The sequence below is a fragment of the Dendrobates tinctorius genome, unplaced genomic scaffold (genome assembly GCF_039654945.1).
Source record: "Dendrobates tinctorius isolate UK_male_01 unplaced genomic scaffold, ASM3965494v1 ptg000029l, whole genome shotgun sequence".
NCBI lineage: Eukaryota > Metazoa > Chordata > Amphibia > Anura > Dendrobatidae > Dendrobates > Dendrobates tinctorius.
This window is the reverse complement of record NW_027361697.1, coordinates 14935903-14956111: the sequence shown is the minus strand read 5'-3', so window position 1 is coordinate 14956111 and position 20209 is coordinate 14935903. Positions and strand designations below refer to the sequence as shown.

General features: G+C 43.6%; 1 protein-coding gene across 2 annotated transcripts in view; it reads left to right on the top strand.

Annotated features, from left to right (window-relative positions):
* Positions 1-20209, top strand: part of DPYD (dihydropyrimidine dehydrogenase) — a 1593199-nt gene that overhangs the window by 517312 nt on the left and 1055678 nt on the right. For both annotated transcript variants that reach the window (XM_073571402.1, XM_073571401.1), the window contains one exon: positions 12493-12580. In XM_073571402.1, the coding sequence (XP_073427503.1) occupies positions 12493-12580 (88 nt within the window). The remainder of the gene's footprint in view (positions 1-12492; positions 12581-20209) is intronic.

Sequence of the window (20209 nt, the reverse complement as noted above, 5' to 3'; positions counted from 1 at the left end):
CACTCATCTTTGCAGAATTGTTTTAATTCAGCCACATTGGAGGGTATCCGAGCTTGAACCACCTGTTTAAAGTCATGGAACCGCACCTCAATTGGATTATGTTCAGGACTTTGAATGGGTCACTCCAAAGTCTTAATTTTGTTTTTCAAAAGTCATTCAGAGGTGGACTTGCTGGTGTGTTTTGGATCATTATCCTGCTGCATAACCCAAGTGTGCTTCAGTGTGAGGTCACGAACATATAGCCAGACATTCTCCTTGGGGATCATCAAGATGTTTTCTGGCAAAACTAAGACAAGCCTTTATGTTCTTATTGCCCTGCAATGGTTTTTGTGTTGGAATGCACTAAGACCATAGCAAAAAATTCAAGTAACCTAATTTAAATAATAGGTGAAGAAATTCTGCATTGTCAGAAACACATGAAAAGCTTATCATGAGAACATAGCTTAAAACCTTCCATCAAATTCCTCTCACTTCAGTCAACCAGTGTCCTACTTTGCACTGGTGAGGGGCAATAACCTCAAAACAGCTCTATGCAATTGGGGGGTCTCTTCCCTTTTGAAGAAGATGCTGTTTTGGCTTTAGATCTCAAGTCATGTGGTAGCTACTGACTACTGAGATATTAAACCCTTTCGTCACTTGCCTGGCTGCATGTTTTGTGAACACAGGCAGGGATTGACTGTTTGTTAGGGAATCCCACATGTGTTCGGGCTGTCTAACAGCTGCAAATTATGCAGCCATGGGGACTCAAACATAATATACATGCAATATGTGAACATGACAGAGTGACAAACACTCGGTGTTTGAGAGGTTGAACCTGAACACTATCACGGACTTGCTGGTGAAGTCCATGTTCGATGTCCATGCCCAAACAGTAGGTGTTTGGTATGGACGCCAAATTTTACTGTTCGAGTTCGCCCATCTCTACTAATGGTAGTGCTCAACCTTCTCCTCAGATAATCATTCTTTTCGATGTCTCAAGCAGTCTGAAGGTAGCTCAGTCCTTTACAGTTTAATTCTTGTGACGAATGGCTGTTGTGCTGCACTCCTTAACACCAGGCCAGTGTCTAGACATGTTTCCTTCACTGTACATGCAACTGACAACTGCCTACTGCCATTCCTGAGCAAGCTCTGAATTGGTATTGAACTGAACTAATTACATAACTGAATCCTCTTTTTTGAGGCCTTGCACGCTGTGCTATTTTGACTGTCTGGCCAAGCTGTCCTGCAACTCTTTTGGTTTTTGTATCCCGTTTTTGGACTGCTCCGGGCCTGCCAGATAACAGCTGTTGTGATGTCGATGCCTGCTGTGGATGCTCCTCCTCCTTTTCTGAGCTATTGGCAGCGGCACCCTCTTCCCCCAATGGATGCCAATCTGGGTCAACAACTGGGTCATCCATCACCTCCTCTTCAATGTCATGTGCACCTTCCTCTGTGCCACTGTGTATGGTGGTATAGTATGCGGGAAGGGGCACCTAAGTTTCATCAGGGTCAGATTCTGGCTCAGTACACTGAGAGGACAATGTAGTGCTCTGAGTGAATGTACCAGCAGATAAATCTAGCAGTGGCTGTGCATCAGTGCACTCCATGCCAGATTCATCTTGGACTGGGGAATTCACAATTTGACTTGATAACGCAGGCATGTTATGAGAAAAGAACTCCATGGAGTAATCTGTAGTGTGGCCTGCCGCATCCTTCACTTTTGGTAGGCGTGAAGGACACAAGGAAAGGTGTTGTTCCTGTCCAGGAGCCTCCACTGATGATGCAGTGCTTTTATTTTTTGAAACTTCAGAGGAGGAGGCGATAGAGCTGGAGGCTGTGTAAGCAATGTAAGCCAAAACTTGTTCCTGAAGCTCCGGCTTTAAAAGCGGTTTAACTACTCCCAGAAAAGGGAGCCTACGAGGCCTTGTAGAGCCAGACAATGACGCTGGCTCACCACCTCCTACCTTAGGTGCTATTGTGCTTTTGCCGCAACCAGCAGAAGCACCACCACCACCAACACCACCATCAGGACCAGCTGGCAACCCCCGCCCACTTCCACGGCCTCTTCCACAATACTTCATCATTTTTTTAAAAAGGTACCCAAAATAACAACAGGTATATGGTAATGTAAAACAAGGTAAATGGTCTATAGAGTATTGGTGAGAATTTGAATCTCACTGTAGATTGGAGGACGCTGAACTATTGTCTCAGGCCCAGTAGAGATTACACCACTATGTGACAGGCAGAAATTGGCTGGTGTATGAGAAGACAGAAGCTGTATAGAGTATTGGTGAGAATTTGAATCTCACTGTAGATTGGAGGACGCTGAACTATTGTCTCAGGCCCAGTAGAGATTACACCGCTATGTGACAGGCAGAAATTGGCTGGTATATGAGAAGACAGAAGCTGTATATAGTATTGGTGAGAATTTGAATCTCACTGTAGATTGGAGGACGCTGAACTATTGTCTCAGGCCCAGTAGAGATTACACCGCAATGTGACAGGCAGAAATTGCCTAGTGTATGACTAACTACAAGGTGTGTTATGAATGAGTCACCGTAGGAGGCAAAAACAGAAATGCTAGCTAAGTCCAGAAAACCAGAGAAGTTGGCAGCTATCGCATTGCAGACCCCTGAACCTATCAACAACAACTAGCAGTAGCCGTGGGGGGTTCCTACGGTGCCCTAGACCCCTCGATCACAGCCGGAGAACTACATAGCCTAAAGACAGAAAGGGAAATCTAAACTGCCCCAGAGCAGACCCCAAAGCAATAAGCAGCCCCCAACATATAATGACGATGAAGCAAGAAGAAAAAACACTAACACAGATAGAAAGATAGACTGAGCAAATGATGGGGCCCAAGCTAACTAGATAGGACAGGATAGAAAAGCTGCTGTCTGCAATCCGCCAAAAACCCTATCAAAACAAGAGCCAACAGACTGACAGGGAAAAATGCCCTGAAGACGCTAGGCTTCAAAAAGACTATGTCAGTACTCAGGTATTTTCTGAAGACAGAGCAAAAAGACACAAAGGAATTCAGCTCACCCCAGCAGGGAATGGCAGAATCCAGAAAAGCAAGGCAAAATAAAACCAAAACACAAATGCAAAAAGCAAGGCAGAAAACTTAGCTTTTGAGGAGCAGGAATCAGACTGGTCTCCTAGAATCCCTCAGAGAAATCACCAGCGAGCAGAAGGGCGTCGGCTGCCTTATATCCAGTCAGCAATTCCCATCACGCAGTCATCCTCTACCAGCTCAGATGTTTGGTTATCAGCCTCACTACCTTCCTTCACCAGAAGAGGGAGTTCTTCAGACCTCAATGGTGAAGGGGAAAATGAACTCATAACAAAGGTGTATATAGAATTGGGCAGAATTGGAATCTCCCTATAGTGTAGGTCTGTAACAACGGACAAACTCCTCTGCTTTTTCTTACAGAATCACACACACAGATAGCTTCAATTTGGCCGCTGAACTATTGTCTATGGCCAAGGACAGATTACACCACAATGTGACAGGCAGAAATTGCCTAGTGTATGACTACCTACAAGGTGTATATAGAATTGGGCAGAATTGGAATCTCTCTAGAGTGTAGGTCTGTAAGAACGGACAATCTCCTTGGCTTTTCCTTACAGAGTCACACACTTAGATAGCTTCAATTTGGCCGTGATACCAGCTGGTACACGGTACTGTGTGAGGAGCGTACACCGCTGTACGGTGTGTGAAAAAATGAACGCTCAGTAACTCACCAGGACAAAACAATAAAGTTTGGATTGCTTTGAAAAAAGCAGTTTGCTCAGCAGTGTGAAAACAGCAATGCAGTTGTTAGGGAGCCTTAAAAGGCAGCCTAATAACCAACAGAGCTGATGCACCAAAATATAGCCTCCCCTTGCACTGCACAGTAACTGGTGTGTTGTACAGCCAAAATTGCTAGCAGCAAAAGTAGTTTTTGGTATCTTCTTCCCTGCCTAACGCTCTCCCTACAGAATCAGCAGCGGCTCTCCCTATTCTGAGATCAGCATAAGTAACATGGCAGTCGGCGTGCACGCCCTTTTATACCCCCTGTGACGCCACACAAAGCAAGCCAATCACTTGCATGCCCTTCACAAACATGGTGGTAACCGCTGCCTATGTCATCACGTTGCCCACAGTGTCCATTCTTCCTGATTGGCTGAAAAAGGGTACAAAAGCATCTTTTGAACCGCGACTTTGGCGCGATGGTCGCCAACCTCGTGGCCAACCTCACGCTAAGGTCGGGTTTCGTTTCATGAAACCCGACTTTGGCGAAAGTCGGCGACTTTTGAATTTTTTCGACCCGTTTCGGTCAACTCTACTAGCAAGTATACTCGTTACTCGGGTTTCCCAGAGCATGCTCCGGTGGTCTCAGAGTATTTTGTAGTGCTCGGAGATGTAGTTTTCGTCACCTTAGCTGCATGAGTTGCAGCTGCTGGACAGCCTGAATACATGTGAGGAATGCCTGTTTGTTAGGGAATTCTCACATGTATTCAATCTGTCTAGCAGCCGTAAATCATGCAGCTGCGACAGCGAAAACTGAATCTCTGAGCACTACAAAATACTCGGAGACCACCAGAGCATGTTCGGAGAAACCCAAGTAAAGAATATACTCGCTCATCACTAATCACTACACTTATTTCCGTGAAGATAACCATGGTGAACAGAAACAGACAATGATTAGTAGCACCAGTCCAAATGTAAAACAACCAGTCTTCTCTTATAATTCTATCAGCATGACAGAGTGATATCAGCTGCCTTGTCCTCATTAACACTTTATTCTGAACTAACAACAACAATATCACTGAAATTATGTCACCAGGTCAATTTTTTGACAGGGCTGAAATTCAGTTTAAATGGTGGCTTTCTGATGAATTTTCATGACAAGGAATGCTTATGCAATTATGTTTTAGTCATCTAATCACTATTCATAACAATCTAGATTTAATGCAAATTGCCACTAAATAAATTGAAGCAGCAAATTTTTTGTAAACCCAAATTTGAGCCAATCACAAAACTTTTGTCCATGACTGTAGGACATTTTAACAGAGCTCAGCTTAGCAATTGTATAATAGTTAAGATTACTGCTCATTCAAATGAATATTTAAGAGAATAATTTGGCAGCGTACCCTCCTTCAAATAATTCTTCACTTTAGAATTTTTGACTCCAAATAATGAATGCAATATATCGTGTACCATAGCTCCAATGTCATTTCAATTCAATTGTTACAGCCTTTGCAACCTGTGGGCTATCTACATTTCAGGTGTTGGCATGCAAATATTTACAATGTAAATGTATGCAGACTTTTGCATTAGGAATCAGCGCATTGATTCTATCCGTCTCACTTGTTGAATGCTGTATGCAAAATCTACTTACAGCATTGTGCACTTTTATATTATCAAAATAGAAAAATCGCACATGGTGTGCTTTTAGTAGCCTACAAGCATATTGCAATGCAGGAACATAGTAATGAGATGTTTGCTTTTTGCAGTAAATTTCCACACATTTCCATTATTGTGCCATGACCCCAGCTCCCTGCTCTCTCCAGGATTTTAGCGCTGCACAAATATTTGACGTAACTACTGAAGATAGAAAATAACAAGAGGAAAATTGTAGATTGGGCTTACAAAAAAACATGCACAAAACTGAAATGTTCATATCCAAAGCAAATCATGCTTGGGTACATTACCGAGATAATGTTGCTTCTTTCAATTTTTTTTCATATTTAGCTTTGGAAACTTCCTGAAGGATATCTCATATGAGGCATAGAGAAAAATGAATATAGTTTAGGGACTGTGTGCGAATAATCTATAAAAGATAATGGTAGTACCAATATAATCCAAACCAATCTATTGCAATATACATTAAAGAATGGAAATGTATGATTGCTGTAGGTAACTGTAGTCTTAACTTCAAATAGAAGAAAAGTGACATTTTTGGGACTTTTTGGAAAAATGGCACACCGTATAAAGCCCCCTTCACACATAGTGAGATCGCTAGCGATATCGCTAAAGTGTCACCGATTTTGTGATGCAACAGCGATATCGGTAGCGATCTTTCTACATGTGACACTTACCTCCGACCTGCCCCCCGCTGGCTATTGTTGATCGTGCGAGATCGTCCTGGTCCATTTCTCGTCATCAGCTTCCTGCTGGCACCGACGAGCGACTCCATGGACGCAGGAGGAAGTCGTCAGCAGAGCTGCCGTCTGACAGGTAAGTAACGATCGCCGACCGCTGCAGCATCGCTGGTGAGATCTGCCTGTTTGGCAGCTCACTAACGGCCATTTAGCGATGCACAAGCGATCCTGACCACGTCGTATCGTTGTCGGGATCACTGGTGCTTCGCTAAATGTAACGGGACCTTTAGTTCTGTTGGATTCAGTAAAACTCTAAAAATTAATTCAGCACAAGGATGCGAACATACAGTTGTGGCCAAAAGTATTGACACCCCTGCAATTCTGTCAGATAATACTCAGTTTCTTCCTGAAAATGATTGCAAACACAAATTCTTTGGTATTATTATCTTCATTTAATTTGTCTTAAATGAAAAAACACAAAAGAGAATGAAGCAAAAAGCAAAACATTGATCATTTCACACAAAACTCCAAAAATGGGCCAGACAAAAGTATTGGCACCCTCAGCCTGATACTTGGTTGCACAACCTTTAGCCAAAATAACTGCGACCAACCGCTTCCGGTAACCATCAATGAGTTTCTTAAAATGCTCTGCTGGAATTTTAGACCATTCTTCTTTGGCAAACTGCTCCAGGTCCCTGATATTTGAAGGGTGCCTTCTCCAAACTGCCATTTTTAGATCTCTCCACAGGAATCTATGGGATTCAGGTCTGGACTCATTGCTGGCCACCTTAGAAGTCTCCAGTGCTTTCTCTCAAACCATTTTCTAGTGCTTTTTGAAGTGTGTTTTGGGTCATTGTCTTGCTGGAAGACCCATGATCTCTGAGGGAGACCCAGCTTTCTCACACTGGGCCCTACATTATGCTGCAAAATTTGTTGGTAGTCTTCAGACTTCATAATGCCATGCCCATGGTCAAGCAGTCCAGTGCCAGAGGCAGCAAAGCAACCCCAAAACATCAGGGAACCTCCGCCATGTTTGACTGTAGGGACCGTGTTCTTTTCTTTGAATGCCTCTTTTTTTCTCCTAAACGCTATATTGATGCCTTTGCCCAAAAAGCTCTACTTTTGTCTCATCTGACCAGAGAACATTCTTCCAAAACATTTTAGGCTTTTTCAGGTAAGTTTTGGCAAACTCCAGCCTGGCTTTTTTATGTCTCGGGGTAAGAAGTGGGGTCTTCCTGGGTCTCCTACCATACAGTCCCTTTTCATTCAGACGCCGACGGATAGTACGGGTTGACACTGTAGTACCCTTGGACTGCAGGGCAGCTTGAACTTGTTTGGATGTTAGTCAAGGTTCTTTATCCAACATCGGTACAATCTTGCTTTGAAATCTCTTGTCAATTTTTCTTTTCCATCCACATCTAGGGAGGTTAGCCACAGTGCCATGGGCTTTAAACGTCTTGATGACACTGCGCACGGTAGACACAGGAACATTCAGGTCTTTCGAGAAGGACTTGTAGCCTTGAGATTGCTCATGCTTCCTCACAATTTGGTTTCTCAAGTCCTCAGACAGTTCTCTGGTCTTCTTTCATTTCTCCATGCTCAATGTGGTACACACAAGGACACAGGACAGAGGTTGAGTCAACTTTAATCCATGTCAACTGGCTGCAAGTGTGATTTAGTTATTGCCAACACCTGTTAGGTGCCACAGGTAAGTTACAGGTGCTGTTAATTACACAAATTAGAGAAGCATCACATGATTTTTCGAACAGTGCCAATACTTTTGTCCACCCTCTTTTTTATGTTTGGTGTGGAATTATATCCAATTTGGCTTTAGGACAATTCTTTTTGTGTTTTTTTATTTAAGACAAATTAAATGAAGATAATAATACCAAAGAATTTGTGTTTGCAATCATTTTCAGGAAGAAACTGAGTATTATCTGACAGAATTGCAGGGGTGTCAATACTTTTGGCCACAACTGTATATGCAAGCTAGAACTGAGGAAGCTTCCAAAATTCAATTTGCACAGGTTTGCTCCATTCAGGTGGGGTTCTTGGGTGGGGGATAGGGGGTAATTCAATTTGCACCAGATAAATTTAAAGTAAATTGAACTGGCCAGGAAGATGTTAAAAAAACTGACACTCTTAGGGTATGTGCACACGTTGCGGATTCTGCTGTGGATCCGCAGCAGATTTGGCCCTGCGGATCCGCAGCAGATTCTGCTGCAGTGTACAGTACCATTTTAACCAATGTCAAATAAAAACGCTGTGCACATGCTGCGGATTTTTCTGCGCAGATTTGCTGCGGATTTGAATCCTCACCATGTCAATTCTTTGTGCGGAATCCACAGCGTTTTTACACCTGCTCTCTTATAGAAATCTGCAGGTGTTAAAACGCAGGCGAAATCTGCACAAAATCTGCAGAAAATCCGCAGTAAATCAGCATTAAATCTGCAGGTAAAACGCAGGTCATTTTACCTACGGATTTAGCAAAATCTGCGCAGAAAAATCTGCAGGGTAATCCGCAACGTGTGCACATACGCTTAGGGTGTGTGCACATGTTCAGTATTTTACAGAAGAAAGTTTGCTGGAAATACTAATGAATTGCCATGAAAAAACGCTGTGTAAAATTCACAAATTTTTGCTGCATTTTAGCCATGTTACTGTTTGCTTTTTATGAGTTTTTCTCATTTTTTTAAAAATATGTGACAAATGCTGGACGTATTGACTGGCGTGCTGCAGATTTGAAAAAACTAAGCAACATGTGCATTACATTTCTGAAATATCATTCACTTTGCAGGGACTGTTGCTACGACAAAAAATGTGTACAAAATTACGCTGCAAATACTCAAGAAACTGTACATACTTCTTTTTTTTCCATACAAGAAAAACTGATGAAATTCGGATGAAACTCTAATGACACTCTGATGAAAATCTGACCAAACACTTGTGCTGCGTCCAAACTGCTGCATTCTACGATACAAGCACAGTGGATGGGATTTATGGAAATCTAATGCCCACTGTGCTTTTTTTTAAGTGGCGTAAACTCACAGGCGGCGTGGGTTTACGAGCCACAGCATGTCGGCTTCCGTAGTGGAGACACTAGTCTCTGCAACAGAAATTTCCACAGTAGAAATGTCTTGGATGCCATAAGTCTGCATAGTTCAGTGAATACATGCAGAATTGCATGCATGATTAGAACGCAGAGCTTTGGATGAAGTGAAAATATGCTGCATCCAAAGCGCTGGTACTTCCTGAGTGTGATAAGAAGATAACTGACCTTGAATGAGTCTTAACTAGAGATGAGCGAATTTGTTCGGATTTGTTTCTGAATACGATCTGATTCGAACATTGTTTTTGCAATATTCATCGAACACAGCTGAATGTCATTGGAGTCAATGGGAGTAAAAATTTCTGAATATGTTTGGAACCGAATATAAGACATACATTCATCCTGAATAGTGTTCGAATATGGTCCAAATATGTCAAAATCAAATTCAGACCCAAAATCCGAACAAATTCGCTCATCTCTATCCTAGTAAAACTAAAATATTTTTCTCAATAGTATTAACACCTAATCAATTAAAGGAGCTGATCAAGACAGATATTGAAATATATTCAGAGTCCACAAACACAGGTAATTGGAGGTGCTAGTGAAAAGGGAGCAGAATCCTCGTATATCCAAAGAACAATTCACTGCACACTCGAGTTGCGATGCAAACATTGTGACGTTAACTATACAAAGTTGAAGGCAGGTTATCCACAAGGAGAAGGTAGACTCTTGCAGCAATTAACATTTCGATTCAAGGAATCTTTTTCAAAAAAAGTTGCAGGGTATGTGTGGAGCCATGTATTTGCCAGTTATCTTTTAGAGCGCTATACAACACCATGTGTTTTCACCATAAGATACTTGACAGATCCCTGGCTCCACACACAACCTTCGACTTTTTTGAAAAAGATTCCTTGAATCGAACCATTAATTGTAGCTAGGAACATCTTTGCTGTGGATACACTGCCTGTAACTTTGTACAGTATACTAAAATTCACAATTTTTCACAAGACCAGAATTATTCAGCCTTTATTTGTAAACAGCCATTTTTGCTCATTAATTTTGCGTAGAGATTAGTGATGAGTGAGCATGCTCGCCATTGCTCAATGCTTGATTAAGCATTGGGATACTCATGCATGCTCATTACTCGATCGAGTATCGCTGGTGCTCAGGCGCCATGTTCAAGTCATGGGCCCGTATGTTTCTAGGCTGTTAGGCAGCCAATAAACAAGCTGGGATTGACCACCATACACAGTAATGCCTTAGCCATGTGTTCTACTAGCATTACTGTAACTGGCAGGTCACATTGCGTCATTTGGTTTATAGAAGACGCGGTGACAAGATGCATGTCACACTGTCCTCTTGAAGCAGTTCAGTGAGCGTTGTTAAAGGAGAGAGAGCTCAGATTAATGTCTGCCCCCTAAATATTACAAAGTTTCCCTTTTTAGTGCCTTTCATGTGACACAAAAGGGTGTTTTAACTTTTTTTGAACCTACTAAGTAAGTAATTAATTAATAAAACTTTGTGGCGTCTCCCCTACGTTTGATAACCAGACAAGATAAAGCAAACAGCTGGGGGCTGATATTATCAGGCTTGGAAGGTCCATAGATATTGATTCCTTCCAAGCCTAAAAATACCAACCTGCAGCCACCCCAGAATTGGTGCATCACATTAGACGTGCTTATTCTGGTGCTTTGCCTGACTCTTCCTGATTGATGTGGTGCATTGGCAATTGGGGTAATATTTTTGGAGGTTGATGTCAGCTGTGTAATGTCAGCTGGCATCAAGCCCAGGGGTTAGTAAAGGAAAGGCGTCTATCAGAGACCCCCAATACTAACCCAGTAACTGAAAAAAAACACACCCAAAATAATTTTATTAAAAAAAAACTCCCTGACTCCCTGGTTCAAAAAATTACCAATTAAAAAAGAAAAAAAATGCAAGGCTGAGCTGGAAGACCTGGGATTGGCCATGGTGAATTAAAGGGGTTGTCTGGCTTTAGACTGCAAGCCTGCAGTTACTCTATTTGACTGCAGACTTGTGAATCTTCACATCATGCGGTGCACACTGTGAGGATTATCTGACGTTGGTATAACCATAAGTGTGTGATTTGCATAAATTCCGTTACGTGTGGACTATATGGGCATGGCCTTGCTCAGTGCTAGTGTATTGAACAAGACTGGACAAGTCTTGTCAGAACGTGTACAGAAGTGATATACTACTTAGACTTGTAACCTAAGGCTGGACACAGCCCATTTAAATTACGCAGCTTTGGCTTTAGGGTACCGTTACATTTAGTGATGCACCAGCGATTCTGACCACGATGCGACCCGGTCAGGATCGCTGGTGCATCGCTAAATGGTCACTAGTGAGCTGCCAAACAGGCAGATCTCGCCAGCGACATAGCAGCGGTCGGCGCCCATTACTTACCTGTCAGACGCGGCGATGAAGACGTCCTCCCGCCCGCGTCCACGCATCGCTCGTCGGCGCCAGCAGGAAGCCCAGCAGGAAGTGGCCGATGAGAAACGGTCCAGGACATTCACGCTCGATCAGCGATAACCAGCGGGGGAGCCAGTCAGAGGTAAGTATCACACATAGCGATATCGCTAGCAATATCGCTGCTGCGTCACAAAATCGGTGACACTTTAGCAATATCGCTAGCGATCTCCCTGTGTGTAACGGGGGCTTTATTCATTGTTTTACTTCTTCTTGACCTGATAACAGCAGACCATTGGGAGTTCCAGATGTTGGGCACACACTTATCTGCATTCTGGATGGCTCCTATAAGCTTTAGTTATATGACAGTAGAATATCCCTTTAAAAGCTTTCAATCTTGATGACTACAGGAACACAATTTCCAGAATATCCTACCATGAGCTGTCTCCTTTTGGCTTGTTATTCACAAATCTATGACTTTGTGGTTGCCTCCATCCATTTTCTTGATGGTTGTCCCCTTCAAGTCATTATTATCTAATCCTAGTGCTCCCTTTGCCATGACGCATAAATAGCGATGATCAGTGGGTGAATGATGTAATCAATATGTTGAATTGTATATTTCATACTTTTGCCTTAAACAACCCTTTGTATATAAAAAAACCCCTTTGTAACATTTTCATTTATGTGCCTTAAAATGCAGTTAGCGATATTGAATGTCTGTTCCCTGCATGCGCCGGGCATTGTTAGAAATAGAAAAAGAACCTTCTTTCTAATCACATTTTAATGAGCAGTTTGCAAATCATATTATGTATCCTCTTTCTCTTATCTATCCTGTCTTATTCTCCTCCAGGCTTTCAAAGTTTTTACTCTGTTTCCAAACACTCTTCTCCCTTATTAGGTTACATTACATTAGTTTTCTTAATTGGCAATGTATTTTCTTTTATAAGGTAATTGAGGGCAAGGGCCTGGGAATGCATGGAATGAATATAAGATCTCTGAAGGAAGAGGGATTTGCAGCAATATTCATTGGGATCGGTAAGTTTTCCCTATCACAGTTTATTTCCATTTCTAAATATGTTTGCTTAGAATAATCTGCATAATGTCTCCTTAGATCTGAATATAGATAAGACTGGTTTGTGTAATTCCTTTACACAGTTGGCTGGGACATTGCACATTTAATAACTTGCGAAACAGATGAACGTGACGATATTTAGACAGCTGAAGGCGACTGGAAAAAAATATGAAAGTATTACATTGTGAAAAGAGGCTTTAGGTGGCCATAAACATTAAAGATGCACTCCTGCCATCAAACATTCTATCCTCTTAATATATTGCAATTATCATATTATATAGCACAGTGTACTTAAAATTGCCCTTCTACCCAGTTATTTCTTCTCTTTTCCATTGAGTCTATGATGGAGGGGGCTGGGGCAAGAGTTGAAGAGGAAGTGAAGCTGGGCTGTCAAAGACTTTGCAGTGATGTGGAATTGTAGTTCTAATGATGACTCATGCAAGGAAAAGAGACTTCCTACTTCTACATAGCGCTAGTCTGTTGTTAATCATGTGATATCATAGCCCTAATGGAAAAGAGAGGAATTAACTGAATAGGAGGGCAAAATAATTTATTGTTAGTACACAATGCCAAATCTTATGAGTATGCAAATAAAGTCCGTGGAGCCTCATTTAAGAGTCTCAAACATGGGACTAGCCAGATCTTCCTCCAGGGAAGGACCCAGCCAAGGAGTGGCTCCTTTTGGAAACCACCATTACTACCATATTAAGCAGCCCTTTAACCCCTTAGCGACAGAGCCAGTTTGCAGCTTAATGACCAGGCCAATTTTTACAATTCTGACCACTGTCCCTTTATGAGGTTATAACTCTGGAATGCTTTAATGGATCCCGCTGATTCTAAGACTGTTTTTTCGTGACATATTGTACTTCATATTAGTGGTAAAATTTCTTCAATAAGTCTTGTGTTTATTTATGAAAAAAATGGAAATATGGCGAAAATTTTGAAAATTTTGCAATTTTAAAACTTTAAATTTTTAGGCCCTCAAATCAGAGAGATGTGTCACACAAATTTCTTAATAAATAACATTTCCCACATGTCTACTTTACATCAGCACAATTTTGGAAGCAAAATTTTTTTTTGTTAGGAAGTTATAAGGGTTAAAAGTTGACCAGCGATTTCTCATTTTTACAACAAAATTTACAAAACCATTTTTTTTAGGGACCACATCATATTTAAAGTCATTTTGAGGGGTGTACATGACAGAAAATACCCAAAAGTGGCACCATTCTAAACACTAGACCCCTCAAGGTGCTCAAAACCACATTCAAGAAGTTTATTAACCCTTTAAGTGCTTCACAGGAACTAAAGCAATGTGGAAGGAAAAAATTAATATTTAACTTTTTTTTGCAAAAAATTTACTTCAGAACCAATTTTTTTTATTTTCACAAGTGTTAAAAGAGAAAATCAACCACAAAATTTGTTGTACAATTTCTCCTGAATACGCCGATACCCTATATGTGGGGGTAAACCACTATTTCAGCACACGGCAGAGCTCGCAAGGGATGGAGCGCCGTTTGACTTTTTCAACGCAGAATTGGCTGGAATTGAGATCGGATGCCATGTTGCGTTCGGAGAGCCCTTAATGTGCCTAAACAGTGGAAACCTCCAACAAGTGACCCCATTTTGGAAACTAGACCCATTAAGGAACTTATCTAGATGTGTGGTGAGCACTTTGAACCCCCAAGGGCTTCACAGAAGTTTATAACGTAGAGCCGTGAAAATAAGAAATCTATTTTTTTCCACAAAGATGATCTTTTCGCCCCCAAATTTTTATTTTTTACAAGGGTAACAGGAGAAATCATACCCGCACAGTTGTTATGCGATTTGTCCTGAGTACGCCGATACCCCATATGTGGGGGGGAACCACTGTTTGGGCGCATGGGAGAGCTCAGAAGGGAAGGAGTGCCATTTTGGAATGCAGACTTTGATGGAATGGTCTGCGGGCATCATGTTGCGCTTGCAGAGCCCCTGATGGGCCTAAACAGTGGAAACCCCCCACAAGTGACCCCATTTTGGAAACTAGACCCATTAAGGAACTTATCTAGATGTGTGGTGAGCACTTTGAACCTTCAAGTGCTTCACAGAAATTTATAACGTAGAGCCGTGAAAATAAAAAATCCATTTTTTTTCCACAAAAATGATCTTTTCGCCCCCAAATTTTTATTTTTACAAGGGTAACAGAAGAAATCATACCCGCACAGTTGTTATGCGATTTGTCCTGAGTACGCCGATACCCCATATGTGGGGGGGGAACCACTGTTTGGGCGCATGGGAGAGCTCGGAAGGGAAGGAGTGCCATTTTGGAATGCAGACTTTGATGGAATGGTCTGCGGGCATCATGTTGCGCTTGCAGAGCCCCTGATGGGCCTAAACAGTGGAAACCCCCCACAAGTGACCCCATTTTGGAAATTAGACCCCCTAATGAACTTATCTAGATGTGTGGTGAGCACTTTGAACCCCCAAGTGCTTCACAAAAGTTTATAAACGCAGAGCCGTGAAAATAAAAAGTCTTTTTTATTTCCACAAAAGTGATTTTTTAGACCCCAATTTTTAGACCCCCAAAGTTGGCAAATAGTGGAAACCCCTCAATTCTTGCTCCAACCCTAACCCCAACACACCCCTAACCCTAATCCCAACCCTAACCCTAATCCCAACCCTAATCCCTAATCCTAATTCTAACCTTAATTCTAGTTCGCCCTAACCCTAATTCTAACCCTAGTCGTGACCCGAGCCCTAACCCTAGCCCCAGCACAACCCTAACCCTAACCCTAGCCTGACCCTAGCCCTAACCCTAGCCCAACCCTAACCCTAGCCCAACCCTAACCCTAGCCCAACCCTAACCCTAACCCTACCCTAACCCTAACCCTAGCCCTAACCCTACCCTAACCCTAACCCTAGCCCTAACCCTAACCCTAATGGAAAACTGAAAAAAAAAATATTTTCTTTATTTCATTATATTGGCCTATATAAGGGAGTGATAAACGGGGGGGTTATGTACTATTTTTTTTATTTTGATCACTATGATCGTTTATCATAGTGATCAAAATAATGAATGGAATCTGCCAGCCGGAGCCGGCAGATTCCCGGCGGGCGCACTGCGCATGCGCCCGCCATTTTCAAGATGGCGGCGCCCATCGGAGGATGCCGGCGGTACGTGGGACCACCGGGAGGGGACGGAGGGCCACGGAGAGGTACCGGGGGGATCGGGGACCCTATTTCTCTCTCCTCTGATGTGCGATCACATCAGAGGAGAGAGAAATTAAATGTAAAATCGCTGCTTTTTTTTTGCGGTCTCCGTTATAGGGTTAATAACGGTGATCGCAAAAGCGGGGGTCGGTAAAAACCGACCGATTCATGTTCTCTGGGGTCTCGGCTAACCCTGGCAGCCGAGACCCCGGAGAAAATCCGACACTGGGGGACGCTATTCACTTAAATCACAGCGCCGTGAATTAACGGCGCTGTGGTTTTAGTACCCTTAATTACCGCTGTTAAAAGGCGTATCGGCGGTCGTTAAGGGGTTAAGTCAATATCCAGCTCTTTACGAGTTTACAGATATGACAAGGGAAATACCAAGGCCAGGTATCCATCCACAGACAGCTGTTTCGGGGTGTTGCCCCTCATCAGTGTGGAGTAGGATTCTGGCTAAATCTTATGAGTGCAATACATTAAGAGGACAAAAGCTTTGATGAGAGAGCTTCTTTAACTAGAATAAGGTTGATAATGGAGCAATCGTTGAATGAACTTTTTTCTAGTAAAAGATTGTTACAAAGATGTGGTCAAAACATTTTAGTTCACAATGGTTTCACCATTTGTTTCATAACATTGAAAAAAAGACCAACTATTATTCAATCAGTACATTCTGTCATTCAATTGGCCATCAGCCAATGCACTCATGGACTCTATGGGACAAAACTTTTAAAGATTTCAGACTTTGGTTCAGAGGATTATATCTATCAGTGGCCTAAAATTAATTAATACTTATCAGATTTAATTTTTGGATAAAGTCTTCCATTTTAAATATTTTAGACTAATCTCCCTTTACACAGACCAATCCAGGCTGCCAAAAAACTATATGGAAGCCGATTGTGGTTCTATTTGGACAGGCTAACAACTTTCATACAATAACCATATGAGTGTTTTGTATCCATGTTTACATTTTTAACATAGGATGTGGTGTGTTTTCATGAGCCGATCCAAGCCTTCTTAATACTTTCTTCTTCCCATCATTCTGGGACATGTTGATTTTGTTTTCATCTGTCCACAGAATGATTTGTGCAGAACTAGGCTTGCTATTGTAGGGTCGGTGGGCCGAGCTGGGGGGGTGGTCCCTCTACTTACCGCGCAGAGACTAAAACAGAGACACGATGGAGGCAGATTCTAGGTGCAACAAGTCCAAGTTTATTTCTCACTTGCCGTCCGCCTGACGGCCTCAGAAGCACACCGCACTTTCTTCACCTCACGGCCCTCCGTTTCCAGGGCCGCTTCTTACACACCGCATGTTACACTGGGGGACGTGTATGCCGCATCCACTACTTCCAATGGAGCCGGAGTAACGGCCGATTTCAGCGATGCAGCTGCTATTAGCAGGGGAAGCGCAGCAGCGTCTTCTTTGGGTGAGCTCTGCACTGGTGACTCCAGGCGGGGTAGTTCGGGGACATGAGCGGGGTCCTCGCTCAGCTCCGCATACACCACGGGGCCCGTGGTAACTAGGCCTTCCGGTGCGCAGGGGGCCGCGTGCTGCAGCAGAATGGTGGGGGCCGCTTGCGGAGGCACTGGTAGGGCCGGGGGTACTCTCACCTTCCCCGGTGCTGCGGCCTCCGTCCCATCATCACGCGGTTTCCCCCGCAGCCTCCGTTCCTTGCTCCACTGTCCTGCGGGCCTTCCCTCCGGACTCGGGGGCTCCGCTGAGAAGTCCTCTGCTGGTATTGATGGCGGCCGTTCTCGCTGACTCCCCTCAGGCTCCGCTCCCCGGCTCAGCATCCCGCTGCCCACCCGTGGTTCTGAAGTTGACTTCTGGTGCAGCTCCATCTCTCGCCGCCATTGTCACTCTAGGCGGCCGATGCCCCGACACCCGCAGCATCTCATACCGTCCGTTGGGCTGCACTCGAATGGCGTCAGACAGCCGCAGCCAAGTTTTTCTTCTGTGCCACTCCTCCTGCTGGGTGGGGCGTTGGCAGACCTTTCCACCCATCTGCCAGGGTCCAGTACATGGGAGCGTCGGCCTCCGGGCACATACTGCTGTCCACGGGGGTACGTTGGAGGGGGTCCCAGTCCATTCAACACGACTGCAAACACCCAGACCTCTCCCCTGCGCTGTAGTAATGCCGCCATCTTGCGCAGCTCCTGATACCGCCCCGGATCTTCTGTCAGCACCACGGAGTCACCACAGCGCTCCCAATTTGTAATCCACAGGTAAGCCAATTGTAATCCACCGGTATTTGTTATCCAAGCAGCACAGTCCAAGTCCTTCTCCATCCTTTAAGGCAGGCCTGCCGCAGAAGATGAAGTATTAGCGGCGGCGATCCAGTCGACTACGCCAAATGTAGGGTCGGTGATCCGAGCTGGGGGGGTGGTCCCTCTACTTACCGCGCAGAGACGAAAACAGAGACACGATGGAGGCAGATTCTGGGTGCAACAAGTCCAAGTTTATTTCTCACTTGCCGTCCGCCTGACGGCCTCAGAAGCACACCGCACTTTCTTCACCTCACGGCCCTCCGTTTCCAGGACTGCTTCTTACACACCGCATGTTACACTGGGGGACGTGTATGCACACACTGTCCCCTCTTCACTCGTCGACGCTCCTGACAGGTCCGTCACTGTTGCCGCCTTAGGCCCTTAAACCAACAGCGCTTCCACTGATCAGTCGTCATGACAAATACGGTGTCTCACACCCAGTGCCTCGTCCCTTCTGCGGTTCTTCCTGTCAGGACCACCCCCCTGACGTTCTCTCTCCTCAGTCCCCCTGGTTTAGATTCTCCTCACAGCGCACAGACTGTCGCAGTCCTCCTGTCACTGGAGCTCCCCTTGGGGACTGGAACCTTCTGGAACCCTCCCTCAGTATTTATAGCTCTCCCGGTCCCCTGTCACTGTAACCCCGCCCCCCATGACCAACGGTTTCTAAAGCCCTAAGCTGTTGTCAAGTCCTTTGCTCACACTCCTCCCTGCCATCTAATGGTCAACCCAAGGTACTGCACGTCCACTACACTTTCCTGATTCCTGAATCACTTTAACTGACACCTACCTACACTGTGCAAACCTTTCCTTCTTCACTCTGACTAGTCCGTCCATCAGGTCACCTTCCCTACACTATTTTAGAAGGTTTTATTTGGTAAAGTCTAATCTGGCTTTTCTGTTTTTAAGGCTGATTAATGGTTTCCACCTTGTGGTGAATCCTCTTTATTTGCTTTCATGAATTTCTTCACTTGGGTGAATGTTGTGAAGTTGTGAAGGGCTTTTTTCACCATAGAAAGAAAGAATTCTGTAATCATCCACCACTGTTGTCTTCCATGGACATCCAAGCCTTTTTGAGTTCCCAAGCTCCACAGTGCCCTCTTTTTTGAAGAACAAGTTCAGAAAAGAGTGACCAGAATGGTGACCGGTCTGCAAACCCTGTCTTATGAGGAAAGGTTGCAGGATTTGGGAATGTTTAGTTTGCAAAAGAGAAGACTGAGAGGAGACTTAATAGCTGTCTACAAATATCTAAAGGGCTGTCACATTGTAGAAGGATCAACTTTATTCTCATTTGCACAAGGAAAGACTAGAAGCAATGGGATGAAGCTGAATGGGAGGAGACACAGATTAGATATTAGAAAAAACTTTTTGACAGTTAGAGTGATCAATGAGTGGAACAGGCTGCCACGAGAAGTGGTGAGTTCTCCTTCAATGGAAGTCTTCAAACAGAGGCTGGACAGACATCTAACTGGGATGATTTAGCGAATCCTGCTTTGAGCAGGGGGTTGGACCAGATGGCCCAGGAGGTCCCTTCCAACTCTACGATTCTATGATTCTATGATTCTATGATCTTATTTTTGTCAGTCTAATTATGGTCTGTTTCTCTTCCAATGAGAGAGAGCTTGCTTGACTGCATATTGTGGGTACACAGCAACAGCTTTCAACTACAAATGCCATAGCTGGAATCATCTGTTGATCTTTTACCTGCTTAATTGATGATAGATTAATGAAGGAATTGCCCCTGCAGCCCAATGAAGAGCTTTTGAGATAATTTTCCAATTATTTTTGGTCCCTTTAAAAAGAGGCAACTACATATTAAAGAGCTGTAATCCCTAAACCCTTACTCCATTTATTCTTATGTGAATGCCCTCAAATTAAAGCTGAGAGTCTATACTTTAAGACCAAATTGATTATATAATTATATAATATATATATATAAAATATATAGTATCCTAAATATGGTTTGCTAAACAGCTAAAATGCCAAAACTTGTGTCATCGTCCAAATATTTCTGTCCCTGTATATGTACAGTTTTACATGAGTGTATTTCATGGCCTGTAGATACTGTAAGGTGGCAGCTGGACAGGTCATGGATGGGAGGTATGTGTCCCCAAGGTGTCAAGCCTTGGTGATATAGGACC